General features: G+C 60.3%; 2 protein-coding genes across 10 annotated transcripts; both read right to left on the bottom strand.

The window, feature by feature from the left end:
- Window positions 1–65: 65 nt before the first annotated feature.
- Window positions 66–5,936, bottom strand: CTSH (cathepsin H). Its single transcript, XM_085234485.1, has 12 exons — window positions 5,776–5,936; window positions 5,633–5,664; window positions 5,433–5,538; window positions 5,249–5,319; window positions 5,034–5,138; window positions 4,847–4,933; window positions 4,274–4,329; window positions 3,437–3,518; window positions 3,285–3,353; window positions 2,751–2,857; window positions 1,246–1,371; window positions 66–657 (listed from the first exon to the last, which is right to left on the bottom strand). The coding sequence occupies exons 1-12, from the start codon at window positions 5,846–5,848 to the stop codon at window positions 582–584; spliced, it is 990 nt and encodes a 329-aa protein (XP_085090611.1). The 5' UTR covers window positions 5,849–5,936; the 3' UTR covers window positions 66–581.
- Window positions 5,937–6,079: 143 nt separating this feature from the next.
- Window positions 6,080–27,391, bottom strand: RASGRF1 (Ras protein specific guanine nucleotide releasing factor 1). 9 transcript variants are annotated; one of them, XM_085234449.1, is made up of 27 exons: window positions 24,490–27,385; window positions 18,605–18,711; window positions 18,119–18,266; window positions 17,274–17,366; window positions 16,688–16,941; window positions 16,062–16,141; window positions 15,664–15,857; window positions 15,469–15,578; window positions 15,186–15,304; window positions 14,911–15,071; window positions 14,720–14,783; window positions 14,473–14,609; window positions 14,063–14,145; window positions 13,574–13,822; window positions 13,112–13,482; window positions 12,820–12,975; window positions 12,549–12,719; window positions 12,196–12,302; window positions 11,706–11,818; window positions 11,439–11,499; window positions 10,150–10,253; window positions 9,987–10,071; window positions 9,682–9,867; window positions 9,054–9,133; window positions 8,409–8,526; window positions 8,194–8,262; window positions 6,080–6,896 (listed from the first exon to the last, which is right to left on the bottom strand). In XM_085234449.1, exons 1-27 carry the CDS (start codon window positions 24,763–24,765, stop codon window positions 6,804–6,806), a joined length of 3,789 nt encoding a protein of 1,262 aa, XP_085090575.1. In that variant the 5' UTR covers window positions 24,766–27,385; the 3' UTR covers window positions 6,080–6,803. The 9 variants fall into 9 exon arrangements, 8 of the variants coding, with proteins under 8 accessions (XP_085090575.1, XP_085090578.1, XP_085090574.1 ...); XM_085234452.1 differs by having other exon boundaries at window positions 9,670–9,867; window positions 13,574–13,783; window positions 24,490–27,382; XM_085234448.1 differs by having other exon boundaries at window positions 9,670–9,867; window positions 24,490–27,380.
- Between the last annotated feature and the right edge of the window lie 107 nt (window positions 27,392–27,498).

Genomic DNA, 27,498 nt, shown 5'->3' on the forward strand with positions numbered 1-27,498 from the left:
GCACGGGCGGTCGGGAAACGGCGCTGGGGCGTCGGTGCGCGGCGAAGTAACGCGTTAGCCGGGGAAACGTGACAGGCGGCTTTATTCTCCTCTGTGAGGCCGCGGGAGGCAGCGCAGCGCCGGGCCCCGTCCCAGCACTGGCCAGCTATCCCCGAAATGCCCCCATTTGTTTTTTTTTTTTGTTCTTTTTTTTTTTTTTTTTACAAAAATGCTACAAACGTGAAACGAAAACGCATGGAAGTCACACATCACCACACTTATCTTTCTCCAGAGAAATGAAAAACTGCATTAAAAGAAAATAAAAGGGCCCAGAAGCGCCTCTGGTTGGAAGCAGTCTCCTTCCTGTCTGCTGACGGGGCAGGGCGGCTGGGGAGCACAGCTGGTGGCAGCAGGGAGAGGAGCCGGCGCCGCTCCTCCTGGCCCAGGGAGCTCTCTGCAAGCTAAGGAATCTTCCTGCAGATGTCTCAGGAATAGCAGCACTTATTTCTTCTTCCCATTTTCTTGATTTCAGCATTTAGAATTTCACGCAGCATCAATCGTTCTCTCTTCTCCGCCCGCTTTCCCCAGCCCGCGCTCTCCTCTCACACCAGAGGCACTGGGTAAGAAGCACAAGCAGCGAGACCACACATATTCTTGCCCCTTTCAATGAGGAAGTACCTAAAAGAGAAACGAGGGGTATGAGCGAACTTTCCTTGCTCCTCCTCCAGCAGGCTGCGTGCCTGACGCTGATGCTTGTGACTGCTGTCCTGTGAGCTCCCTTCCCACGCTACTGTGAGGAGCAAATACACGTCCCTGAGCTGTTATCTTCAGCAGGCCACCAGAAAGTGCTGCTCTCCACCTTCCAAGCCAGAAGCTGATAATAAAGCTTCCCTCGCAGCTGGAAATACATAAGATAGCGCAGAGCTGAGTGCAGCGCAAGCAGTTCTCTGGCTGTGTACCAACTGCAGGAGCACCACGCTGCTGTGCAGCTCCCACAGCAGCTGGGTGCACCAGCAGCTCTGCATATCCCTGGGGCCATCCTGGAAGCTGACCTGAGGGTCTGGCCCAAGCAGCGTTTCCAGCATGGCTTTTAGTACCAGGTCTCCTTCATGGGCAAGACTCGGGTGCTTTACCTGCCCCTCCACCAACTATGAAACAGCTGTGAAATTGCAGCTCCAGGGAGACCTGGAGGCTGATGGGAGCCCATGTTCACGGTGTTCTTTTACCAGATACTGGGAAGGGTCCAGCAGAACGGGAATTTCTTACCCATCCATGCCCCACAGAGAGCCCCAAGAGTTCTTAACAATCCAGTACGGGAGCCCATCTTCTTCTCCATACCCAACAGCCAGGACAGCGTGGTTCACTTTGTCAGGAGTGTGCTCACATCGTGGGCTGCAGAAGAAAAATTATGCAGATTTTTTCCAAGAAAAACTAGCCTATAATTAATCATGGATTAGCCAGCCATTGTGACTGCACTCCAACTGCAAGAAGAACCAATGGATACTTTGAACTTCCAATTATAGAGAGTAGGCAGGAATGCCAAGAAAAGGAGATGCAGCTCTGCTTTCTCACTCAGATATTTTTACCAGCTGCACAAGAAGTCCAGGTGTTAGCCATGTGGGCTGAGCACCTGGTCTGGCCTTCTGTTCTGAGCTAACATCAACACTGTCACGCAAGATCAAGCTGCAGTAAAAAAGATGAACAAAGGAATTTTTCCAATGAAGAACAGTTTCTGTTGCACTGAGTAATGGTTTCTTCTGAGTTTGGGGGCATTCTTTCACATGTTGCACAAGCAATAGTGACTTCCTCAATCTAACTTCAATTTCTGTTAATTTTCAGCTTGAACATTGCACTAGATGAAAACTGCAGCCTTGATATCAAGTACAACAACAGAAGATACAGGCTCCCATCTCCAGAAATGCTGTTTTCACACATTTTCAAATCGCAGATCAACCACCCCCGCTACAGGTTTACTTTTCTTTAATCTGTTAACAGCTGGTCTGTGGAATAGGGGCTGAAACAGCTGGCACACCAATTACTAGTGATTGTACTGTCTCCCTGCTTTCATACTCTCCACCTGCCTGCTGCCAGCAGATAACATTGAGATCGCTGTGTTTATTGCAGCAGCAAAGCCACTTGAATTCTCGGTGCTGCCTGCTCTTCCCCTTGCAGCTCCCTGGGCCAAGGGATGCCTAGGCTCTTAGTTTAATTTTCCTGCAGTTCCACATAACTGAGCACTCATAACTCTGAAGTATTTTTCTAGTTCTCTGCAAACGTCCATTTTTTACCGCTTGATAGAAATCTCTTCTGTCTCCATTAGCTTCCATAATCTTTCTGAAGCATACTAAACTGCTTTTAAGTAGCATTTTGCCTTCACTATAGACTTAACATGATGCTCGAGCCCTACTCCTACCAGGCCACTTCATCTCTAACTGTTCTTTCATCTCTGCTGCAACTTTGGGACAGGTCCCCCTGCCCAGCTGCATTGAGCTCTGTTACTGGATGAGCTCAGTTCCAAATGCAGCCTGGTCCTGAACTGGGCTGGCGCCAGCAGTACATGGGCTGCAAGCACATTTTTTCCTCTTCCCTTTGTTGCTCTCTCATCCCTCTGCTAAGTCAGTATTTCAAGGTTCAACGTGCTTATATTTTCTATGTAAAAGGAAATGCAAGAACACAGTCTGGTTCCCGTGTCCAACGGGAGAGAAGGAGAAATGAAGACATGATTCCAGCCCTATACTGTCCCCTCACGTCCCAGGCTCCGGAATACTCACTTGGAATAGACTCCTTTCCTGTAGTGCATGAAGTCATTCGTCACCTCAAATGCAAAGCTCACTGGGTTGTGCTTCCCCACAGCTTCTACCATGCTGGCCTCATCATACTGCAAGGAGAGCATCCCAGGGTCACTGATCCCCATTACACCCAGACCAGTGGCGATGCACCAGAGCAGCAGTCACAGCGCAGCAGGATGGCTGATCCTGCTTGCAGACCAGGACACACGGGCATTGAAATACAAGAACCAGGAATTTCTGATGGTCTGGAGGTGCACCTTCTGTGAAAGCAAAGGCCCTAATGCCTGTGCTTTGCTACAGCACTCCGTGGGTGCCGCCTTCAGAGGGGAGCAGCAGGACAGAACCAATCCCCCAGGCACCCAGAGCTGCCCACGTGCTCTGCAGGTGCTGAAGCTCTGTGCAGTCCCGCTGCAGGAAGGTGCTCACAGGCACCCCTGAGCCAGGGGCACACTCAGCCGCACCCTCCCACTACGCTGGCAGAGCACAGGAGAGGGGCACAGCACAGCACAGACCCACCTGCGTGATGTTGATGACATCCCTGACAAACGCAACGGCCTTATCTGGCTGGAACTTGCAGGTGCCATTCTGTGCAGACAGAGAGGAGCGGTGTCAGAGCCCATTCCACGCCTGGCCCCGCTGCTGGCACCACAGCTGCACTGCCTGGGTACCTGTGCCCGGTATGGGTACGCGTCCTCGCCCATCAGCCCCTTGTTGTACAGGATGTACTCGAAGGCCTGGCTCGGCAGCCCCCTGCAAACAAGACAGCTGGAATGCATGCTGAGCGGCACAGCAATGCTGCAGCTTCTGCAGAGCCAACCCACGGAGCGGGAGCACGGGGCTGGCAGCGCGCACCCCAGGCCCCCCAGCACAAACTCTGCTCCCTGTCTGGAGTTCCTGGCGAGGTCCCACCACGCTCCTGCAGGAGCACAGCAAAACTTGGTGATCTTAGAGGGCTTTTCCAGCCGTAACAATTCCGTGATTCAAGAGCAGCTTTGCTCAGCTCTCTGAGCATTCCTCGGGGACCACTTGTCTCACAGCAATTTCACAATGCTTGTTTTTTAGCCACACCAGCAGGAATTACGGAAGGGGAAGCAGGTTTCTGTGGGTGACTTAAGGGACCCTGAGACACATGTGACAACGAGCAGCACATTGCACAGAACTCCCCCTGCTCTCCCCGGGTGTGATTGAGCCTGGCTAAACACACCACAACAGTGGTACCAGAAGATACTGCTAAAAAAGGTGAGTATCAAAGAACAGAAAATCATAAAAAAGAGGAACAGAAGTTAGGAAACGTTGGAGACAGAGTGAGACATCGTAACCTTCAGAGAGAGCAAAATTAAAATAACAGACAAAACCAAAGCCCAAAGTTATTTCCCCTGAAGATCTCAGCCCGGGAGAAACAAAACACGTTCCAAGGGCTGGGAGCTCCTCAGCACACAAGGGAGGCAGCCCAGCACGCACCACAGGACGCTGACTGCTGCTCTCCACTGCTTTACCTCACTTACCCACTGCAGCCGTGGTTGTTGAATGCCTGTGCGCAGTCCACCAGCTGCTGCTCCGCCTGCGGACGAGGTTTGGAGTCAGCACACATCTCAGCAGTGTTCAACACGAGGGATGCAGAACACAGCACACAGAGCCCGAGCTGCTCCCCGCTGCAGAGCCCCCCCGCTCCCGGAGCACAAGGAGCTCCCCAGGCTGGGGCTGTCCCTCCGCCCCCGCTCAGCTGTTTCCTTGCCCGCAGGAGTTGTTCCAAAGGTCAAACTTGTTTGCAGCGCCCTACAGGCGGGCGCTGCCTTTCTGGTTCTTCCAGAAGCACAAACCCCCTGGGGGTTTAACGCTTATCACGAGGTGCCGCTTTTGGGAAACCATTCGGCTACAGAGGACCTTCAGCCCCCGCTCTTAGCTCCGTCCCGCCCAAAGACGACCGCGTCCAGCCCTGGGTGCAGTGGGGCACTCGGACTGCAATGGGGGCAGCGACGGGCACATCCCGGCGGTGGCGATGGGAACATCCCCGGGACAGAGCACTCGCGGCCTGCAGCCCCACCACTGGTGCCCAGGAAAGGGCCGTTGTCTCCTACCAGAGAGAGCAGCTTTCCGGTGGCGATGGCGATGGCCGACTCCAGGCACCCCGTGGTGGAGAAGGTCCAGCAGCTCCCGCAGGGGCCCTGCGTTGAGAACCGGTCAGGAGTCGCCCCGCAGCGCACAGCCCCGCACAGCCCCGCCTCGGGAGCGCTCCGCAGCGCCCGCCCCGTCCCCATCGCTCACCTGGTTCTTCACCGGCGTCACGAAATTCCCCTTCTTCCTCCAGTCCACGGCCTCGGGGCACGGCCCATCGCTTCGCAGGAAGTTCCCTTTGGTGGCCGAGCAGTTCTGTGGACGAGCGGGGGGCTGCGGCTCCGCAGCACGGATGGGGGCAGCGGCACCCCGAGCCCCCCAGCGGCACCCGGCTTACAGAGGGCCCCCCGCCCCCCGGGACCCACCTGGGGCTCACTCCACAAGTACAGCTTCTTGAACTCGGCGAAAGTCATATCGGAAAACTGGTTCAGAGCCACTAAAAGGCCCCCAGAAAAGAGCAAAAGAGGATGCTTTATTCACTGGAGGCCGAATGCAAAACGAAAGCAGAAGGAAGTGGGGGGTGGCGAGGGGCAGAACTGCCGTTCGTACTCTGGAAGGAGCTGTTCCCGGCGTTGTGCCCCTCGATGTGCCGCTTGTTGCCCACGAAGACCCGCAGCCGCCGCTCGTATTCGCCCGCCCCGTAGCGCCGCCCGTGCTGCGGGAAGGGGGGGTCGGGGGAGGTTCAGCCCGAGCTCGGCGCTGCCCGCACACCCGGCCCCGCAGCCCCCCCAGGGATCCCGGGGCGTCACCTGCAGCATCCAGGCCTTGAAGAACTGCTCCTCTGCGGGGACAGCGCGCAGCGTCAGCGGATCTCCCGGCTCCGCACGGCTCGGGCAGAACCGCGGTGTGCAGAGCCGTGCCGAGCCGCGCCCGGCCCCACGGAGCCACTTACCTTCAGCGGTCACCTCCGAGGCGGCGGCGGGCGCCAGGAGCGCGGCCCCGGCCAGCAGCAGAAGCCAGGCCATGCCGAGCCGCGCCGCTCCGAGCCGGGCTGGGCTGAGCTGCTGCGGGGCGGGGCGGGGCGGACAACTCCTCCCCGGGGCGGGCGGACGCGCAGCTCGGCGTGCACCGCCTGCAGCCGGGATACGGGAACCCCGCGGGCATCCCCACGGGCACCCGGCCCTCCCGCCCCCACCCCGCCTGCTGGGCCACTGTTCGCCCTCGGCTCCGGCTGATAAAAACATCCCCAGGCCTCGTTCACCCTGAGATAGAATAGATTTATTAGCAAGAGGTAATCAGGAAACATATATTTTTACAAAAAAATGGAAATATTTTTCCAAACAAGCTGTAAGTTGAAATAGTTTAGGGCTTGAAATAGAATTCTCATACCACGAGGTATTGCTTACAGCAAAAGTTTTTTGTCTGTTAGAGTGGAGCATGCCTGCCACTTTAAAGTTAAACTGTGTTTATATACTGTACAATGTAAAAAATACATGGTAATATTCACAGAATAAGCACTACATTACTATATTCCTGCTAGAAGGTGGTTAGACAGGATTACAGTATATGTAATAAAAACACTCGGTCATCTTCGGCTAACTCTACGTCGTGGAACGGGGCGGGCTGGCACGAGGGGCACGAGCTGGGAGCACAGCGGGGCTGCGGGAGGCGGGGGGCTGCGGTGCTGCCCGGTGCTCAGCTGCAGCCACTGCACAGCGCACGGGGCTGGAGCCGCGCCCCCCCGCTGCCCCCAGCCCTCTGGAGGGGAACGAATGACAAAAAGAACATCGTGGAAAAGAAACCGGGACCCCCGGCGAAGTGTGGATGCGCGAAACCTTAAAGGATGCGGGGAATCCTACGCGGGGCCGAAGAGCGGGGGGGGGCGGGGCTGCTGGGGGAAGCGCACACGGGGGGGGAGAGGGGCACTCCGGCATCCAACGGGAACACACAGCTATGTACAGCGGGGGCGAAGCGCCCGGCTCAGGAAGGCAGCTTGGGCTCCATCCGCAGGGAAGCCCCATACAGGGCCTCCTCGTCCATCACTCCAGACTGGTCCAGCAGGTACTGCGTCACCTGCAAAACGGGGGCAAGCATCAGAGCCCGTGTGGGGCAGCAGTGGTGCCGCAGTGGGGAAAGGAAAGGGCTGAGCGGTGTCTGTGCTGAAGAGCAGCGCTGCAACCCCACAGCAGGTTGCATGGACCCGTCCCACCCCACAGCTGCAAAGTCCTCAGTTGCTCTTCTGCTTTCCGTGCCCAGCCGTCCCCTGTTTTACCAGGCACAGCGCTCTCCTCTGCTGAGAACACCAGATCCCAGTGGTTAACCACATCGGGGGGTTGGAAATAGATGATCTTTAAGGTGCCCCCAGCCTAAGCCATTCTATGATCTTAAAGCACTGGAATCAGGGAACACAGGTTCCTGCTGTAAAAGTGCTGCCAGCGAGCAGGGCACGGCTCTGCTGTGAGCAGAAAGCCTGCTGCCGGTTCCTGCCACCACGTGGATCCCGTGGCATCACGGGCACGTGCTGCTGTGCTGGGATGCGGGCAGGTGGGTTTTGCTGCTTCTGTAGAGTGGCAGCCCTGCAGAAGCCCACAGCCCACACTTGCACACCGTGGTCACGCTGTGTGGTGGCAGACGAAGCACGAGGGCGGCCGGGGCTTTCCATCGCTGCATGTGTGCTGGGGACAACACGTGGCAGAGGCCACCAGCGCTGGGCTGTGGGGGGGAGGGGGTGGAACAGGGCAGGCTGGCGGCCTGCAGCCCCAGTGGGCACACAGGTGCTGCCCCACAGTAGCTCCTCCCTGTGCCAGGAGAGCCCGGCTGCGTGCTTGGGGCACCCAGGCAGGATGCAGGAGGACGCCATGCTCTGTGCAGAGCTGTTGTACGGAGCCACTGCCACCTGCTGCTCACAGCCCTGCAGGGCATGGCATGCACTTTCTTTCTCCTCCTGCCTTTCCCTGCGCTGCCCGGCCGAGGCCATGCCGCTGAGCTCACCCGTGTTTGCAGAAAGAACCACAGCACACCAGTAGTCCTGCCTGCTGGGAAAGGTGACAGCAAAGGCAGGGACACACAGGGACAATGCCGACTCACTGTGGCCAAGGCTCTGGGGCTGGGGAGCTGCATCCCTCTGCTCTGCCAGCAGTGCAGCTCAGGGGATCCGCATTCTGCAGCACGGCACAGAAAGGCACTGCAGCATGTAGGGAGCTCACTGCTGGCACCCTCTACTCCTCCTCACGCCACAGACCCACAGCCAACGCTGCTCACCTAACATGTCGTGTTCCTTACAGAAGCCCCACAGCTACCCCGAAGGTGCTGCCAGAAACCCAAGGCTTAGTTCTGCAATGGGGAGAGTGGGAGCTCGTGGCTCTCATACCTTGGGCTGGTGCTCGATCTTGTAGGAAGTTTGCTGGAACTGGCGGATCTCTCTGATGATGTGGGAAATCTGTCCAGAGAGGAAACAAAACCATTGGTCACAGTGCAGCCATCACTGGTGCCACTGGGTCCTGGCACCGCTCTGCCCACACCGTCGCAGCACCACCAGCAGAACCCCCAGTGCTGCCCAGAGCCGCCCACGTGCCCAGCACTCACCATCCTCATTTTGGAGAAGTTCACCAGCCCGTCCTCAGTGTAGTTTGGGGTGCCCTCCTCGATGAAGGCCAGGTCGGTCAGGTACATCCCCAGGTAGGGCACACACGGGGGGTCGCAGCTGCAGGAGCAAATCACAGGCAAGTGAGAGAGAAACATCCCCACCTGGAGCTCGTGTGGGCCCTGCAGGGGAGGGAGGAGGGCTGTGCCCTGCAGCTACCGGGATCTGAAGGGTTCTATAAGGCACGGGAGCTCCAGGGCTCAAGCCCACCGTCTCCTTGCCAGCTATGGAAAAATTAACCAGAATTGTGTGGGAGGAGTATAATGAGAGCGGGTGAATTTGTCCCAGCACCTCTGGGCTCACCGAGGGCAGTGACTAATCAACCCCAGAGCTAAGGGGACACAGGCAGGCAGGAAGAAAGCAAGCATGCACTGATGGGCACCGTGCGGGTGGGCGCAGCTGCAGGGCACTGAGGGGCAGAGCACCCAAGGGTGTGCAGGCCCACTGCCCCTGGGCCACACACAGCGCTCTGTGCGGCACCACGTGAACACCACACGACGAGCATTTGGGGAAACTGGGCGTCAGAAGGGCACCCGGCCCTGCTCACCTCAGTGCAGCCCCCCGAGCAGGGCACAGCCCTCACTCACTTTTTCAGCGCCTCCCTCAGGTTCTTGAACCTGCCCTCTGAGGACACCAGCTTCTGCAGCTTGTCGATCAGAGCCTTCGTCTGCAAGAGACCCAAAGCGTACCCTGGGGTGGCACAGGCAGGAACCCCCACCCACCCACCCACCCTGCCCGTGGGACCCTTCCCCACCGCAGCACTGTGAGTGCTGCACGGCTGCTGGGACCACGTGGAGCAGCAGAGCGGGTGCTGAGCAGAGTCCTGGCAGCGCAGCTCAGCACAGCTCAGCCCACAGCTCCCCGCCTCCTCCTTTGCCAGCGCCTGTCTTAATTCACAGGTTTAGCTCCTTGCAGCAAAAAATACGAGATATTTCAGACTCGGGAGGAGCCCACACAGCGGTTCTGGCTCTGGCAGCCCCCGGGCTCCGGCAGGCTCGATAGAAGCTATTTCTGCGCCCAGTAAATCAACACAGGAGTTATTTCTGCTCATCCATAACTGGTCCGAGAAGCCCTCGAAAAGAAAGAAGCGCCCACATCCACGAGTGCGCGCAGCAGCAATCTCCTTTTGGGGAACGCCCCTCCTGCACGGACCGACCAAACCGGCGTCCCCTGCGGCCCACCGCCCGCCCTGCCCGTCCCCACCTGCTTGGAGACCTTCAGCCAGGTTTTCTTCAGGCGGAAGATCGCGCTGCGGTTGAGGGAGGAGGTGATCTCCAGCACGGCGTTGTAGTTGTGCAGGCAGCGGCAGATGTCGGCCACCGCCACCCACTTCTCGATGGCGCTGACGCGCGCTGTCAGCTCCTCGTTGCGCAGGATCTCGGACGCAATTAAGTTGCTGACCTTCGGGAGGCAGCAGCCCCGGCATCAGCAGCGCTTTGGGCAGCGGATCGGTCCGCACCCGCGCGCCGCACGCTCCGTTCTTTTTTCCGCTCGCCACCCCACCCCGCAGCCCCGCTCACATCATTGAAGTGCTTCGTGTTCTTCATGATGTACGGCGTCCGCTCGTTCTTCTCCAGCTTCATCCAGCCCTGCCCGAAGAACTCCCTGCAGAGGGCGGTGCCGGTGACCGCCGGTGCTGCGGCCAGCCGAGCCCCACCAGCAGACACCCCGTGCCCCACTCACTCGTAGGGGATCTTCTTGAAGACCAGGTGGTCGAGCAGCGTCAGCTGTTCTGCTATCTCCAGCGCCGAGTGATTCTCAAAGGGCTCAGCTTTGACTCCCTCAGCCTACGGTGAGGGCAACAACGAGGGCTGCTTAGGACCATCGTGGAGCGGTTCAGGTTGGGAGCCCCCAAAGACCCTCTGGGCCTGATGCAACGAGCAGGGACCCCACAGCTCCACCAGGTGCTCAGAGCCCATCCAGCCTGACCGTGGTTGTCCCAGGGACAGGCAAAGTCAACTGTGCCACGAAGCCCGCCCGTCACAGCTGCTCTCCCTGAGCCCATACAGCGCTGGGGGATCCCAGAGCATTAATCACATCCATACATGTGCCCATGTGTACACACAGCCACCCAATCCCCACTGCTGATTTAATGGAGTGTCAGATCCCAGCACATTGGTTTGTGTAACTGCCGCCTTTCTACCCTACACCTACTTAATTAACAAAGCAGCAGGGAATTGAAGCAGGAGCAGAGCAGCTCTGTGAAGACCCCTGAGGTGGGCGCAGCGCAGAGCCCACTGCTGCCGGGATGGATCTCCCAGGGGATGTCAGAAAAGCAGCAGGAGCAGGGATGCCCCCAGCCGATGGGCTGCTCCTGCCCCTGCCGGAGCCACTGCTGTCCCCAGGTGGAGGAACCCTACGAGGGGACCTCGCAGCCCCTGCACCCCGATGGGCACCCCAAGCCCCACAGGGCACTGCCTTTCCCCGGTGTTGTCCTTAAAGCTCAGCTCCTCGGGGGAAGCAGCAGAGCGAAACCCCCGTGTTTGTTTGCATGCTCCAATTCCAGGGCAGTTTGCAGCTCCAGTGATTGCAGACAAAAGCCTTAAAACCTGAAGGGACTCAGAGCCTGCAGAAAGCAGCGTGCAGACCAGAGGGCAGCAGCACTGTTGTTTCAGGCGCACCAGGCCACGCTGGAGTGCTCCTGTTTTTTTCCAGGCTTTTGTTTTCTCTGAGTGCAGAGAAGCAGCACCAGCACAGTGCTCACCCTGAGCTCTGTAAATGCACAGCACGTTCCCTGCGCTCTGCTTGGAGCGGTGCTGACACAGCATCAGCCAGCAGCACTGGCGCAGGTCTGGGGGCACTGGGAACCCACCAGGCACCCCTGCACCCTGCAGGCTGGCCCATCTCTGTGCCCCTGCAGCGCTGCCAATGCTGCAGATGAACGGATCCGGACAGGGGCTGCTTTGGTGCTGCTGTTTCCAGCAGCGGGTCACCAGGGCTGCCGCGCACACCGAGCAGCTGACAGAGCTCACCATCTGCACCACTTCCTCCAGCGTGGTCTGGTTGTCCCCTGGGTCCTCCTGTGTCAGAGTTCTGTAGCACAAAAGGATACAGCACTTAGAATCATGGGAAAGGACCCCAGAACCCTCCCCCCCCGCCCTGGCTGCGGGCTGGATGCCCCCCATCAGCTCAGGCTGCCCAGGTTCCCATCCATGTCCTCATGCCCACTTTTACCCTGGGAGCAGCCATGGGAGCCCAGAACTGCACCAGGAGAAGTGAACCCTCCACCAGCCCTTCACCTGATGATGTTTGCGGCTGCTTTCCTCTCCTGAGTCAGGAGCTCGGGGTCATGAATCACCTCCTCCAGAAAGCTGATCACCCTGTACTTCAGCTCTTCGTTCGTTTCAAAGTCCTGCCAAATCAGGCACAGCTGTGATCAATTTCACTCACAGTGCACTACAACACTACGAGGACGGGGGACACCAGGGAACACCACGGCCCCTGACCCTGATCTCATCCTGCTGACTCTTCCCAAGAACCAAACCCCAGCGATGCACTTCCCGCAGCCCCGTGCCGTGGTGCCCTGCTGCATCCGCAGCACTTCCCATCTCCCCATGTCCACTCATTTGCTTAATGAAAGAAAAAAGATCCAAACTGTCTTCCCAACTTGAGCCTGGCTGAGCCCACTGCCAAACCTGTGCCAGCACTGAGGGACCCCAAAGAGCACACCCAGACCCCCTGAGCTGCCCTGTGCCACGGGGACACCACTGCCCGGGCCCCCCGCTGCACCTGCGAGTGCTTGGAGACCCAGTGGCGCAGCACATTGAGGACCCTGTTGGTGGCTGCTCTCCGGATGACGAACTCCTTGTCCCCGTTCCGCTGGTCAGTTGGGAAGCCTGAAAGCAGGAGCACTGCTCAGCACAGCCACAGCGCTGCCAGGAGCTGCTTGGGGTACTTTTAGGATTGCAAGAAGGAAAAGCCTTATGCTTCCAAGTACCCCAACGCAGTCGAGCTCCATGTGCAAGGGGCTTGGCTGCCTGCAACGTGCAACCTGCAGAGCCACAGTACTGCTGGGGGCAGCAGCCAAACACAGTGGGGACGGGCACATGCAGACCCTGACCCTGCAGAACCCAACCCCGCACCTGCGCTGGCCAGCGACATGCGCCGGTACTTCTCCTTGGTGGGGGTCCCTTCGTTGGCGCCCGCCGTGGCGATGGCGAAGGCGGAGGTGGCAGACAGGGCGCTGCGAGTGCTGTCCAGCTCCCGGCAGGACGGCATCACCACACCATTGTTGTAGGAGAACAGGGAGAAATCTGCAGGGGGAACGGCAGCACTCAAACACAGCTGCAGCCCAGCCGGGTCCCCCCATCCCCGCAGCAGCCCGCAGCCACAGGCACCGCGCTCACATCTCACCTGAGGAGTTCTTGCACTTGATGGACATGGGAGTGGTCGGAGATTTTGTCGGTGAAGTTTCAGCCTCCGCCTCATCGCTCTGGTTGGGGTCGGTGTCAGACTCCTCCCGGACGGACACATCTGAGCCTGGTGAGCAGGCAGAGCTCACTGCCAGCACTGCGTACGGTGCGGCCCCATTTTTGGCTGTTCATTTCCCTACAGCCCGTGCTGCAGCCCAGGCACCCGCGTGATGGCAATGTGACCCCAGCAGTTCACAGCCAGGACACCGCCCGCCCTTCCCACGGAGACTCACTCTGCTTGCTTGGCAGCATCTCCTCCTGTTTCTCCGCGGCCGCTTCCCCTTCATCAGGGATCTTGTTGGGGTAGCTGCTGGACACGTACAGCTTGTTGATGTCCAGGGTGGTCTTGCTGAAGGGGCCCATGGAAGAGTACATGCTTGCATAGCCGTTGGAGGAGCAGCTGAGCGCCGCCAGATCCAGCGCTTTGCCCCCAGTGATGATGGGGATGTTGAGGGAGAGCTTCCTGCGCCGGCTGGGGGACGACGATTTGGTGATGGAGAGCGGCGGCGGCGAGGAGAACTTGCGGTTGGCGCGGGGGGACTTGGGGGGCTCGCCGTAGAGCAGCTTGGTGTTCTGGCTGCTGGCGAACAGCAGCTCCAGGGACCTGCAGGAGGAGACGGGAGCCGGCACTCACCCTGCAGCGCGGCACGGCGCGGCGCACCAGCAGGCGGGAGACAGCGCAGACAGAGCCTCACCGCGCAGGGATGGCGCTGATGGGTTTCTTGTAGATGGTGATGAGCTTGTCAAGAACGACCAGGGCGGTGGTGAAGACGCGGTACGAGTGCAGGAACGTGTTCAGAAAGTCGATGCTCAGGAAGCGCAGGTCTGTCAGCCGCTCCAGCAGCCGTTCCACGCTTGCATAGCGGATCTGGAGGACCTTGCAGGAATTCATCGTTTTACTGAACCTAATGTCAACATCATCACAATACAAGCTGGCATCAGACCTGCAGAGAAACAAGAGATCTGTGGCTCCAGCCTGGAATGAGACCAAGAGCTGCAGGGCATGAGCAGCCGCACTCAAGGCATGCAGGGACTGGGGATGCAGGGTGCTGGGGGATGGAGCCCTGCTCACGAGGTGCCTCGGGACTGCTTCGGGGAAGGCTGGGCCCCAGATAAGTGGCAAAGCTGGGGCAGGGCAGAGTCCTGTGTCCTTGAAGCACACAGCATTGCCCCACAGCACTCACTTGATCATCTGTGGCACGGTGACCTTGGAGTTCTCCTCGAAGGCATTCATCATGAGCCCATTGCAGCGGATGTTGTCCACGCACTGTGAGAAACAGTGGGAGACATGGGAGGGGGGCAGTGGTGGGAGAAGCACCCCGCTCCCATTTCTCTTCTTTTGGAGAATAATTTTTTCCTAAAATCCAAGCAAGCACAGAGCTTGTAGGGTGTTACCACATGCAGGGGTCAGGGGAGAAGTCAACTCTAGCGCAGCTCATAGGCAGCCCACAGGACACCCTGTATCCATGTGGTGCTGCTCTTGGCATCCCCATACTCCACTTCCACTATTTGAGCCACCAGACACCAGCAACACCTTCTGGTGATGTTCTGTGGCCACACAGCATGCATGCTGGCCCCCAGGGGCGAGCCATACCTGGCTGATGTCGCTGGTCCAGGCAGCCTTCTCCTGCCTGGAGGATGCCACGAGGATGACGGTGAAGGACGACGCGTCCTTTGGCTCCACCACAATCTTGAAGTCGAGATGGTCGATGTCCTGTCCTGAAGCTTTCGCTTTGGAGCAGAGCACGCGCGCACAGTGACATTGGATGGGGAGATGCACGAGCCAAATCCCCCCACCCCAAGGAAGGGCACAGGAACTGCGGGGCAGTGGGGGTACCTACCGTCCTCGTCAGTGCTCTCCTGCTCCTCGATCAGCGTGCAGTCGATGAGGGAGATGACGCCATTCTGCAGAGTGGGAATTGGGGTCAGAGGCAGGATGGTAAATCCAGTCCCAGCGGGATGGGGAGCCGCTGCCCCGGCCCCTGCTGCTCTATGACCCTGACCAGTGCCATGCCCTGTCCCCAGTGCCCACCTTGGTGAGGTGCAGCTTGCCGCCAGAGCCACGTGTGCAGATGATCAGGTGCTTGGAGAAGAGGAAGCACTGCCGCTCGCCCTCCTTGCGCAGTGACAGAGAGCCCAGCCGCCCGCGTGTGATCTTCCCCTTCTCTGACATCGGCACTTGGATGAGGGACCCTGCAGGGAGAGAACCCGTCCCTGGCTCTGGCTGGTTCCGTGGGGCGGCAGGGACAGCAGGTGCCACGGGGTGCTGCACTGCCCGAGGAGGACACGGCGGCAGGAGCACGGTACCTTGTCGTACAAAGGTCTGGCTGGTGTCCAGCAGAATCTCACAGCCCTCGATGATCATCCGCTCTATTGCCAGATTTTTTCGGATGTTCTCGGTCTCACTCACTTCATCGTGCATTATCCTGAAGGAGAGAGGTGAGCTCCAGTGACACGCAGCCAAGCTGTTCTGCAGCTCCCTTGAAACAGGCTGGGGGGCTGCACTGGGTAAGCTCACAAATGAAGGGCATTCCCAGAACCACCGCCTCCCTCCATACCACGCAGCCCTGTGTCACCCCACGGCTCTGACCTGGAGAGCTCCTCCAGCTTGGACTTGGCGTAATCCAGGCTGTTCCTCTCCACGTGCTCGTGCGGGGTGTGTGCCAGCAGCTCGTGCAGCGTCAGGATGTACCGGGGGATCTGCGGCACGGAGCAGAGAGGGGCTCAGCAGCACAGCACAGGGCTGGGCTGGGCTGGGGCACGGGGGGCTATCAGCCACGGTCACCTGGAACATGGGGTAGGTGAGGAAGGTCTCCAGCGTGCGCTCCTCGCAGTCGGGCTTGGCCTCGTAGTGCTTCAGCAGCTTGTCGAAGTCGCGGTTCTGCTTGCAGTGCGCCAGGATCTGCAGGCTGTACTGGTGGTTCCGCACAAACTCCTGGTAGATGTTCAGCATGGGCAGCAGGATGTCAAAGAGGTCGGCTGCGGACAGAGGCAGCAATTGGCTTTTCCAGTTACTCTTTTGTTTTTTGCTCAGGCCCATGCCTGACGTTACCGAGGCTCAGGGGCCGGCAGCGATGTGCAGTGCTGCACTTCACAGCTGCCAGCAATTAGCAAAAGTCTGCCAAGCCTCGTTAGGAACAGCAGCGAGAAGCGGGGAGCAGAGCAGGGCCGAGGGGCACTCACCCAGCACGAGCGTCGGCCAGCTGGATATCCTTGCTTTCAGGCCTTGGTAAAAGATTTGGTGCAAAAACATGATCGTTTCGCTGCAAGGAAACACACAGGCATAGGGCAGATGAACAAGAAGAGGTAATAATTGGACCAAATCACCCTCAGCTGCGTGTGGGGCAGCCTGGCGATGAGTCCTGCCAGAGGGGCTGCGGGGAGGTCCCAGGACAGTAAGTGGGCACTCGGCAGCACCCTGAGCCCCTGAGCTTGGGGGTCCCCACCATCTCAGCCCCCACAAGGCAGCATCGCCTCCTCTGTGCCCAGTGTCTCCTCCACGCACTTTTGCAAAGCCCACTCCCTCTGGCTGCAGGCTGGCAGCTAACCAGATTCCCCCTTTGCTTGAAATGGATGCCCGCTGCTGGTGGCTGCACCTTGTCTCCACGTGCCGCCAGTGGAGCGATGCGTGTTTAATTCCCAACAGCCAAAAAACCATCCCTGCATCCCCCAGGCCTGGCAGCAACACTCCTCTCCCTGCACCAACGCTATGAATTTGGTTGGATTGCTCAGAACAGGATCACAGAATGTTTCCAGGTGGAGGCGCCCCAGAAGGAATCCAACCCAGACGCTCCCAAGCCAGAGCCCACCTGTTGAGGAAGATGCTGCTGACATCATCGTGCGTGATGGGCGGCTTCTTGGAGCTGGCAGCCATGCGCAGCGGCCGCAGGAAGTTGTTGACCAGGATGTGCAGCTGCTGCACGTATTCAGCCTCGGCCTCCAGCATGCTGAACACCACCTGGTTCCTCTTGCGCATGCTGTCGGCGTGTGGGGACCTGATGTAGTCCTGGATGATGGTCTTCCACTTCCTGCGGCACAGCCAGCCGCGCAGGAAGCTCTGCACCTGTGGGAGCAGTGCTCGTTAGTGCAGGCAGGCTCATTAGCACAGGCTGACTAACAGCGCACACCGTGCCCGGCGCTGGGCAGGATGCAGCCCATGGTGCCGGCGGGCAGCAGCAGCCAGCATTGCTTCTGTGCAGGTGAATGTGACCCCCCCAGGAAGGCTGCTCACTGCCAGCCACGTGGATGTGAGGCAGCACCGTCTGGCAGCAGCTCCGTGTGGGTTCCGTGTGGGTGCTCAGCCCAACGCAGCGGGAGGATGCCCAGCTCAAAGCCAAGCTCCCCCCTAACAGCCCCACATCGGCCCAGCAGCTCCACATCCCGGCTGTGCCGAACCTTTTTGATTTTCTTGATGTCGCTGTCATCATCGCTGGGCGCGCTGCTCTGCACTGACTGGATGCGTTCGTGGTCCTTCAGCAGGGAGGCGATCTGCAGCACAGGGACAGCAGCACATCTGCAGTGCCCTCACAGCAGGACCCGGCTCGGACACGGCGCAGTGGATGCTGCCCTCGGTGGGATGGCAGCGGGGATGCAGCCGTGCCCCCAACCTGCCTGAGCCACAGCCAGCACCCAGCACAGCACGCTGCACTCCTTGCCCATACTTCTCGCCCCTGCATGCGCTGCTTCACCCCCACCCACAGCCCTGCAACCATTGACAAAGCTACAGGAAAAGGTCTGGAAAAAATGCCATCCAGAAAACAAATGTCAGGAAATCCAAATTCTGACTTTATAGACAGATAATAGAAATAAGAAAACTTTCAAAGACTACTGGGAAGAAAAAAAAAAAAAAAAAAGTAATAATCTAATTTTGGGGATAAAGAGAAAGAAAGGAAGGTTTGGGTTTCAGGTAGACACCAAGTGAGATTATTCCAGATTCCATATCAATTGATGGACCCTATCAATTAATGGCTGGAAGTGACGTGCCCTAAGCAAGGCGGACCCTGTTTGCCTCACCTGTCCCCGTCCCTGCACAGCCCCAGCAGGCAGAGTGCAATGGCAGGGAGCGCCCATCCCTCCCCAGGATCCATTTCTCCACCCAGCACTGCCCCCACCCCAGCAGCCACGTGTGACACAACCCCACGTGTGACACAACCCCACGTGTGACACAACCCCCACGTGTGACACAACCCCCACGTCTGCCCCATCACTGTGCCCGCAGTGCCCGCTGCAGCGCCCCGCACCTCCGCCTTCAGGCGCTCGATCTCAATTTCCCCATCCTCAATCTGTTGTCGGAGTTGCTTGGCAACAGTTTTCTCCGTTTCCACGATCTGAAGTAAATGGAGGTACTTCTGCATCAGCGCCTCGTGCTCCGTGGCCAGGGTCCTGTAGCTGTGAGCAGACACGGCTGTCAGAGTGGCCCCGGGAGCCCCGGGCACACCGCACCCCCGGTCACACAGCTCAGCGGGACCCGCAGACAGGATACAGAGAGCTGTATGCATCTGAGCACCCGCATGCACCCCACGTTGCCATCCCCTCCTTGCCATCAGTCCTCCCATCAGGGGATGCTGCACCAGTATGGCACAGCACAGCGATGCCCACTCCGACAATCCCATTCCCAACCATTTTTGCTGTCCCCAATGGAAGCCCTGCAGCCCGCTGGCACATGCACGTGGCAGGGGATGGGGTGCAGAAGCAGTGACACATGGCACAGGAGCAGCCCTCGGTACCTGGCGTGGGCAATGGCCGCCACCCACTCGTCGCAGTCCTTGGCATCCTCTGTGCGCAGCTCCAGCGTCTTCTGGTTCTCATGGTTGAAGTTCACGGTGAAGTAATGCTGTGGAGAGAGCAGGACAGGGTCAGGAGGGTCCCTGTGGTCAGCAGCATGTTGCTCTGCTCACAACCAAGCGCTCTGCAGCACCGCTCCGGGAGCGCAGCCATGGAGCTGCAGGGGGGACACTGCTATGAAACACAGAGCAGGGAACGCCCGCAAGTAACAACGTCCTGCGGGGCACTGCCAGATCCCAAGTGCACACGAACACATCACAGCCCAGGGCTGCAGGCCAGGAGGGAGCCTTCCCCCGTGCAGGGGATGCAGTGCTGCATCCCTGCCATGTCCCATCGCATCCCTGCTGCCAGGACCCTGCTCAGAGCCGTGCCCCACGTGCAGCAGTGCCAGCCCTGGCCATTCTCATAGCCGCAGCACGGCAGGACGGTGCAGCAGCTATTTTCAGCTTCCCTTGACATTTACAGTATTGGTGCTAATTGTGCGGCGGCGGCAGCCCGCGCGGCCCCAACCTGCGCTGTTGCTGTGCTTTCCTGCTGTCTCCTAGGAGACAGGTAACGCGCAGCACTGCCGCCAGCAGCCAGGCCAGGCAGAAACCTGCTGGAAAGAGCTCCTTCTGATGCTGTCTGCTGCTCTGCTGCGGAGTTCAACGAGGGCAAGCAGGTTCCACGGCTGCTGGGAGAAGCCGCAAGCACGGGGGTGAGGGGCGAGGAGCGCAGCACCCGGTGTGCCTGCAGCACAGTGCTCACATGGGGCTGCATTCACCAGGTAACAGCCAGAAACAGCCCCGGCCTCGCTCAACCTGCCGGCTCCTGCAGGACCTCCATGTGCTGCATCCTCCCAGCACAGCCCCAGAGCTGACAGGTACAGCTGCACGGCTTCACACTGCGATGCACCCCGGTGCCACATCCTTGTGCCCTGCGGCTGCTGGGGGAGCCCTTCCTTTGAGCCACGTCACCCCTCCGTCTCCTCTCTCCCAGCCCAAAGGCTTCTAGGGGCAGCAGGACGCCCCTGACAGACACCTGTCCAGGTTCTGGAGCTGCATGGGTGGCTGTGCCTCACCGTGATGCTGCCATGCCCTGCACTGGCCCTGGGGCTGTGCACACCGCGTGCTGTCACTGCCATCATTCCCATCCAACGCCCAGGAAGCGCAACGTGCTCCGAAGGAGGAAGTTATTTTATATTTGAATAATACAACTCCCACCGCCTGTTATCTCCTCCTGAATTATGAGCCTCCGCTGTTATCTCAGCCACACATCACTCCCGACAGCGCGGGAACGGCTCCAGCAGCGCTCGCTGTGCTGGGGGCACAGAGGTGGCACCAGGGCTGGCAGTGCCAGCCGCCCGAGGGCAGGCAGACTATCCCCATCCTGCAGCAGGCACAGCTCCTGCAGCTCACGCTTCTCCTTCTCGCTGCCTTTTCTGCTCATTGGAAGCTCTCATTAGCACACATCTGTGGAGGCACTCACAAATCACCTTTCATCAAAGCTCCCCTTGCTCTGCTTTCTGAGAAACGAGACGGGTGCAGCTCGGGTCCCTCACTGCAGGCATTTTGCAGCACCTCCCGCAGTCCCCCCGCAGGCTCTGGGCACTGAGCATCCCCCTGCTTTATCCCCAGGGTGCGGCTGATGGCGGCTCTGCCTGCAGGAACAGCACGGGAGCATTTCAGGTCACGGTGAGCAGTGCTGAAAGCAGCAGCAGGCGATGCTCTGAGTCCTTCCTCCAGGGCCAGAGCTGCCCGAGCTTCGCAGGGAGATGCTGCAAGTGTTTTTCAGCACCGGCAGAGAGTGTATTCTGCTTTTGCCCCGGCCTCCAAAACCCCCAGCTCAATCACACTGAAGTCATTTAGTCTGAGGCAGACACCAGCATGAAAAATCCCAGCTCCAGAAGTCCAATCAACTCCAGCACCCGGATGCTGTGTGTGGCCACTGGGCAACGGGCAGGACCACGTCTCCACAGCACAGCCACTCCTGCAGGAACCTGCATGCTGCTCCCAGTGCCCATCACCCGCAGCCGGAGCAGCTCAGCCCTGGTGCAGGCTGCACTGCTGCATCCCCATTCCTGCATGGCCACAGCAGCACAGCTGGCACAGTGCAGGGCTGGCACAGTGCAGGAGGTGCAGTGTGCAGGGAGCTGGCCCGGCACCCGCTGCAGCCCTGCTCCCCACACCCCACCCCAGCACCTCGGTTCCCTGTCGCCCAGCAGCAACCCAGCTATTTTTACCGAGGCAAGAGCGCAATAGCAAAATGCTGCTTGGGAGCTATTTCTGCTTCCAGAACCTCAACAAATGACTTTGAATTAATGAAGACTACCCAAGTGATTAACGTGCAGGGATGGCTCCGCAGAAATGTCCTCCCTCGTGTCTGATGTCCCCATGCTGGTGCTGCTGGCGCAGCCGCACTGCCCTCTGCCAAGCACAGAATGGAGGCAAAGCAGCACCTGTTGGGAGTGGTGCTGGGCACCTCTGAGCACCTCAGGACTCGCGTCCTGCTGTCCCAAGGTGCTGAGATGTGCAGGTCCCCCAACAAGGCAGCTGGGAGCCATGCCCAGGGTTCTCCCACGCTTGCCTCGCACCCACCCAGCTCCCCATGGGGCTCAGCAGGACCCACTGGCACTCAAGGGCCACACCTGTGTCCTATTCCCACACCCTTATCCTGTTCCCATGCCCACGGTGGGGACTCCTGGGCTCCTCCATCCTGCACATCCCCAGCCAAAGCCACCAGACGGTTGCATTGAATGTGTGTGCCACCGCAAAGGGGGCTCCGTGCAGAGTGCTGTGCTGCCCACTCACAGTGCTGCAGGGGGACAGGCAGGGTGCTGCTGCCATCCCCCCTGCACAGCTCCAGGTGCTCCAGGGACACTGAACCACAAGACGGGACCAAACATCTCCAACACTCACAATAAGGAACAGCAGAGTCAGGTCTGACACAAGCAAAAGCACGGCTGCTTGGGACCGTGGAGCCCATCTGGCACCCCAGACCTCATTACCTGCAGGGACAAGGCACAGCACCACGCTTTGTGCTCATGCTCAGTGCCATCAGCCAGGTCCCAGCAGGCACAAGGCACTTCCACCTGGTGCACAGCCAGGCTCTGGGCTGAGAACACTGCAGCAGGAGCAGCCTGCAGCCCCTGCCCCACGCAGGACAGCCCTGCTGGGCTCCCCACAGCACCACCCCACCCGTGCCTAGGGATGCTGCATAGGGACACGCATGTATGCAGCTCGCAGACCAAGGTCTGCCCAAATATTCCAACTCGATGTCAGCAGGGCTCCATTCCCAACGCCCCTGGTGCAACGCTGCGTTGCTGTCACACGGCTCACTGCAGACACCTGGGCAAAGCACAGGGTGGGAGCAGCACCGTAACCACGGGCATCCCCACCTCAGCTGTGTGCCAAAGGGAGCTGCCAGCCAAGGTGCAGGCAGGCACTTGTGAGGTGCAGAAAGCACTGCGGTGCCCTCCTGTCAGCTCCTCTGTGTGACTGCTGGGGCAAAATGCGGGCTGTGACTTCAGCTCCTTTGTTCATACAACATCTGTAGAAGACTGTGTTGTCCCCGGATGTCCTTATTTGGATTTCCATGACAAATGTGGGGGAAGGGTTTTTTGCCCCTTGACATCACCCCATCCTTTGGCTGAGACCATGTGAACAGAGAGCCCACAACCAGCGAGCAGCACACACCCCGAGCCCCCCCACGCTGGGGACACAAATCCCAAATCCTGTTCTGCACCTCCATTTTCCAAATAACTTCACTCCCTTCCTCTCACATGTGCTGCATGCTAAGCACACTGCATTCCAGCAACAACAACAACAACAACAAAAACCTGCAGCAAAGCAAAATAGGTGAACATGAAAACAGAGAGCGTTTGGGAAGGCACAGCCTTTGACATTCCTCCTTTGTGGAGAATTTGAAACCTTTCGAGTTTTGCTTTGGTTCGGAAGGAATCCAAACCCAAAGGTACTGTCTGAAAGGAGCCCCATGCTCGCGTCTGAAGCCCGGATGGGTAAATCCCCTCCAACAACAATTAATGGTGATCAGGGGCGATGCTAGAAATTTCCTCCACACCTTCCAAAGAGCCACCGCTGCCGAGCGCAGCTCCGTACCGGCACGGGAGGAAACAGCCCCTCTGTTCTGCAGAGCTGCCATCCCCCGCCCAGAGACCCCCAGCCATCCTGCACTGAGCGGGCTGCAGAGCTGCACCATCAGCATTCTGCTGCTCATCCCATCTGCTGGGAGGTTAATCACTTTGCAGAGCTGTGGGCAGCCCAGTGCCCGGGTGCTTCCATCTGCATTTGTCCCAGTAATGAGACATGGTGCAGAGCCAGGTGCTGGCCCCGGTGAATCAGTGCAGAGCAGCAGCCCTGCAGGCAGCTCGCGTGGCAGGAACTGCTGTGCCCCACGGGCAGATGCAACACAAATGGATCCTCCGGGTGCGCTCTGAAACCAAAAGGGATGGTGACAGCCTCCACTCAGTGTTCCCCAAACAGAAAATTCCTCCTGGACAAATACGAGGAGTCAAAACCTGGCAAATGAGCCAGGATCAAGCTATGGAGCTGCTCTGGGGCACAGCAACAAACCAGGGGGCGGTGACCCCCAGCCGACACACAGCCTTTGCTGCTGCTGCTGCAGGCAGAGCGGGAGCACACAGGAGCCACTCAAAGGCAACAGCACTGCGAGGGCACCACTGCTGCACAACAACAACAGCAGCGTTCAGCCGGAGCAGCGCGGCTGCAGCAATCCCTGCCGGAGCTGTGCCACGGCTCCGAGCCGCCGCAGCCCCGGTGCTGCCGGGCGTTGGGTTGCTGAGCGTGCCGGGATCAGCGGCTCGCTGCCTCCCTGCAGGCCGCCCTACCAGCCCCGCTCACCGTGTGACTGCTCGGCCACATTACGCAAGAGCTGCAGAGCCGGAGCACGAGGCCTCCTGTGAGCACGCAGCCGGGGCTGTGCGCGCACTGCTTCCCGCAGCCACACGCGGGCACCGGGCTCAGCACGTGCCCACACGCAACGCACCGCGGCCGTGGGGCGAACCCAGCGCCGGCCCTCCAAAATCCGGAGGGGGTATCGGACACAGCGGGAGCAACGGATGGGGATTTGCGACCCGGGGCTGGAGCTCCCCGGGGCGCAACACGGCCCAGTGCCGAGAAAACCCGCAGGCAACAGCCGCGGGCGGTCGGAGCTCCGCAGCTCACGGCACAGCGCCGCGCCGGTGGGAGCTGCGTGCGGTGCCCCACGGAGTTGCCAGGACCCGCCGCGCACACAGACATCGGCACCCGTGCTGCGGGCACAGCGCTGCTGCGTGCGCCGTGGGGGGGCACGGCGTTTCCAGGCGGGCTGGCAGGGGGCGAAGAGCGGCGCTCAGAGCGCGGGCTTCCTCAGCGACCGGCGGTGCCCGTGGGAGCCTCGTGCCGCCCTCGGCTCGGTGCCGGCGGGGAAACCCTGAGGCCGATCGGCGCGGACGGAGCGCTCCGATGGAGCCGGGGGAGCCGCGGCCGCTCCGCTCTCCCCGTCCCCCCGCACGGCGCCCGGCGGGGCCGCGCCGCGGACACGCGTGGGCTCCGCTGCGCCAAGTACGAATCGCTACCGCCGGGTGGCGCCCTGCGGCAATTAGCGGGGGTAATTAGCGGGGCTAATTGCGGGACCCGTCACCCTCCCACCCCCCGCGATCCGCCCCAGGGACCGGCGGCGGCGCCCCGGGAGCACCACCCCGCCGCACCCCGCGCCCCCCACGCGGATCGCGCGTGGGCAGAGGACGGGCGGCTCCGCGGGGGGAGCGCGGCACCGGGAGCGGGCGGTGCGGGGGGCAGCGGGCGGTCGGGCGGCCCCGGGCACCCACCTGCTTCTCCAGGGAGTCCTTGGCCGAGAGGGAGGGCTTGGGGGAGGGCGCCCGGTCGCAGACGCAGCCCTCCAGCAGGTAGAGCCCCGAGGGCCGGGAGCTGGAGTCGGTCTCGAAGTAGAAGAGCATGTTCTGCAGCAGCGCGAACCACTTGGTGTGCCATTTTGTGTTGTCGGAGCTCCGCTTGCTCAGATAGCCCTTCCTGGCGCCGTCCTTCTTCGCCAGCAGCCCCAGGTAGGTGACGTGCCCGTCATTGAGCCGCATCCCCTTCTGCATCTTGGTGGGCTCCGCGGCTCCTCACATGGTCCCCGGCGGGCAGGCGGCGGGCGGGTACCTGGCGAGCAGCCGCAGCCCCCGCGCCCGCATCAGCGGCGCCCGCTGCCCCCGGAGAGCCGCCGGCTCCTCATCTCCTCGTGCCGCCGCCCGGCCCCGCCGCCCTCCCCGCGCTGCGCTCCGCTCCGCTCCTCCCGCGGCGGCGGCAGTGCCGGGGGAGCGCCGCGTCCCGGAGCCGCGTCTCCCGCAGGCGGCGGAGTCATGTGACGGTGCCAACGCCGCCACCGCGGACGGCGGAACCGGGACGCCCCGCGCCGGGGACGGATGGGCGGATGGCTCTGCCCCAACGACGGCTGCGGGGGCGGCCGCGCCGCGCCGCCTGGGGTCGGCCCCCTCCTCCTCTCCCCTCCCCGAGGCGCCGCTCCCCGGGGCCGCCCCCGCGGGTAACGGCGCTGCCGACCTCGGAGCGGCTGTCACCGGGTGCCCCGCGCACCGCCGGACGGAGCCCGGCCCGAGGGGAGCTGTGGGCAAAGGAGCCCCGAGGCGAGAGGGAGCCCGGAGCCAGCGGGGATCGCGGCCGGAGGGGGCCCTGAGCCCCACCGTAAGCCCCGGCTGGCCAGGATCCCGCTAAGGGATACCCCCAATAACCACCCTCTCAGTAAGCGGGACCCCGGGCTGGCTGTGACTCTCGGACCGGCCCCGAACCTCAGAGCTCCGTGGCTGCGCTCAGCCCCACGGGGCAGCCCAGCCCTCGATCATCCTGGGGAAGCAGCCCCACGCCCAGTGCTGACTGTGGGATGTCCCTATTCACGTCCCCCTCGTGTGCTGGGTCTCACACACAGCCCCACACCTCCCGACCCGCAGGGCAGACGGAGGTAATCCCATTCCCATTCATTGCGGTCCCTGAAGTTGGGGCGGTCCCACTGCACAACGAGAGAGCAGCACCTGCAGCACCTCATCACAGCCCTCCAGCTGCACAGCCACTGCTGGAGGTCAAAGGGGGGAGAAGACCGCAATGTCTCTGTTTACCTCCGTGCATCTCACTCCTTTAAGCCCCTCCTGCGTTCAGGCCTGGAGTGCTGCACAGAGCGGAGCAAAACAGGCACTGGTGGGAGCTGAGGCTGGGCAGGATTGGGGGCAGGTGCTGCCCATCTCCTGGGGGCTGCCGGGATGGAGCTCCAGGCGGAGCAGAGGCCGCGGTGATGTGCACACACAACAGCTGGGGCGATGAGGGAGCTGCCTGCTCACATTGCCAGAGAAAGCGGCCCCTGGCCGGGTGTGACCGAGCCCTGCAGACACGGAGGGCATCAGGAGAACCGCGCTAATTAGCTTTGTTTCCGCTGAACACGTTGGCAGATCTCCAAGGAATTCAGTGAGGTCACAAGCTGCCATGGTAACAAGAGGGAACGGGCTGGAATTGGGAAAGGTGCTGACGTCTCCAGGCGCTGGAGCTGCTGAGCAGGGCGCAGCCTTCTGTCCCCATGGCCAAACTGTGCCAGCATTGCTTGTTGGCGGTAGCAGCCAGCGAGCTCCGGGACATCCCCTGCATCCATCTCCTGCAGTGCCAGGGCTGTCCCCTGCTCCTGTCCCACCCCCTGCCCTCTGCTGAGCTACAGATGGGTCAAAGCGCATGGCTGACGGTGCTCCCCACGAGCAGCATGTGCCCACTGCAGGGCACGAGCCCCAGCAGCACGGCGGTGTGGGGATGGGCAGGAGGGGCTGCTCATGGAATGGTGCAGTCACATCCTTCCTGGAAGCTGGCAAGGTCTTGGATCAAATGATAGCTTGGAAGCCAGCACTGCCAGTAATGCCAACACTGTGCAAAAATGCTGGGAAGGATGAGCACGCCCTGTTCAAACACATGAAATGTGCTCTGGGGAAGCAGGTGACATTTGCATCTCTTCTCCCACGAGCTGCACCGCACAGCAATGCAGCCCAGCCCGTCTACTGGGGCTGTGGGGACAGCAGTTTGTCCAAAGCTAAGATTTCTCATTATTTTCAAGGATCTTAATTGCAGTGGGGATCTTAATTGCAATTCTCTCTCTGTTTAAGTGTTTATAACGTCAGGATGCCTGTGGGCACTCCTCACAAAGCTGAGGCTTGAGCTGGGGCTCACTGCCTGCAGCAGCAGCAGCCCCTGCAGCACGACCTGCTGGGATCCCCACCCTCTGCTCTGTGCAGGGGGGGCACACACACCACCCGGGCCCACAACCGTGCAAGGAGAAGGGGCAGCACAGCGGGAAGGAGGGAGGGCTTCTGCTGCTTCCCATCCTGCTGTTGGTATCTGGGCAGGTGCTGCGCCTGTTGCTGACTCCAATGGAACCTACAGCCTGCAGTTTCCATGCCAAAATCATCAGCTGTGCAAAATGAACCTCCGGTCGGTCCCAGCCCTTGCTTCCACCTTTGTCACCAGCTGTGTTCATGTTGGCTTTGCTGAGGGCAGGCACTGTCACCCTTCCTTGTGGTGTGACCCACGGTGCCCATGGAGGGGTACAGGACGGTGTCTCCCAGCCCTGTCACACAGCTGTAGCACGTCACTGCTCCTGAAAATAAACAACAGGATGAGTGCGGATTTGCCGAGCGATTTACATGGGAAAAGCATCATCTCCTCCATGACAGACATCCCTCGGTGGCAAAAGCAAACGCCTCTGGAAGCTGAGCAGGCGCTCCTCTGTTCCAAAGGGCCGCTGAGCGCTGGCAGCAGGCGCTGCAGGAGAGGTTCCCCACACACTCAGC

This window comes from Meleagris gallopavo, chromosome 12, assembly GCF_905368555.1.
Source record: "Meleagris gallopavo chromosome 12, MGAL_WU_HG_1.1, whole genome shotgun sequence".
NCBI classification, from domain to species: Eukaryota; Metazoa; Chordata; class Aves; order Galliformes; family Phasianidae; genus Meleagris; species Meleagris gallopavo.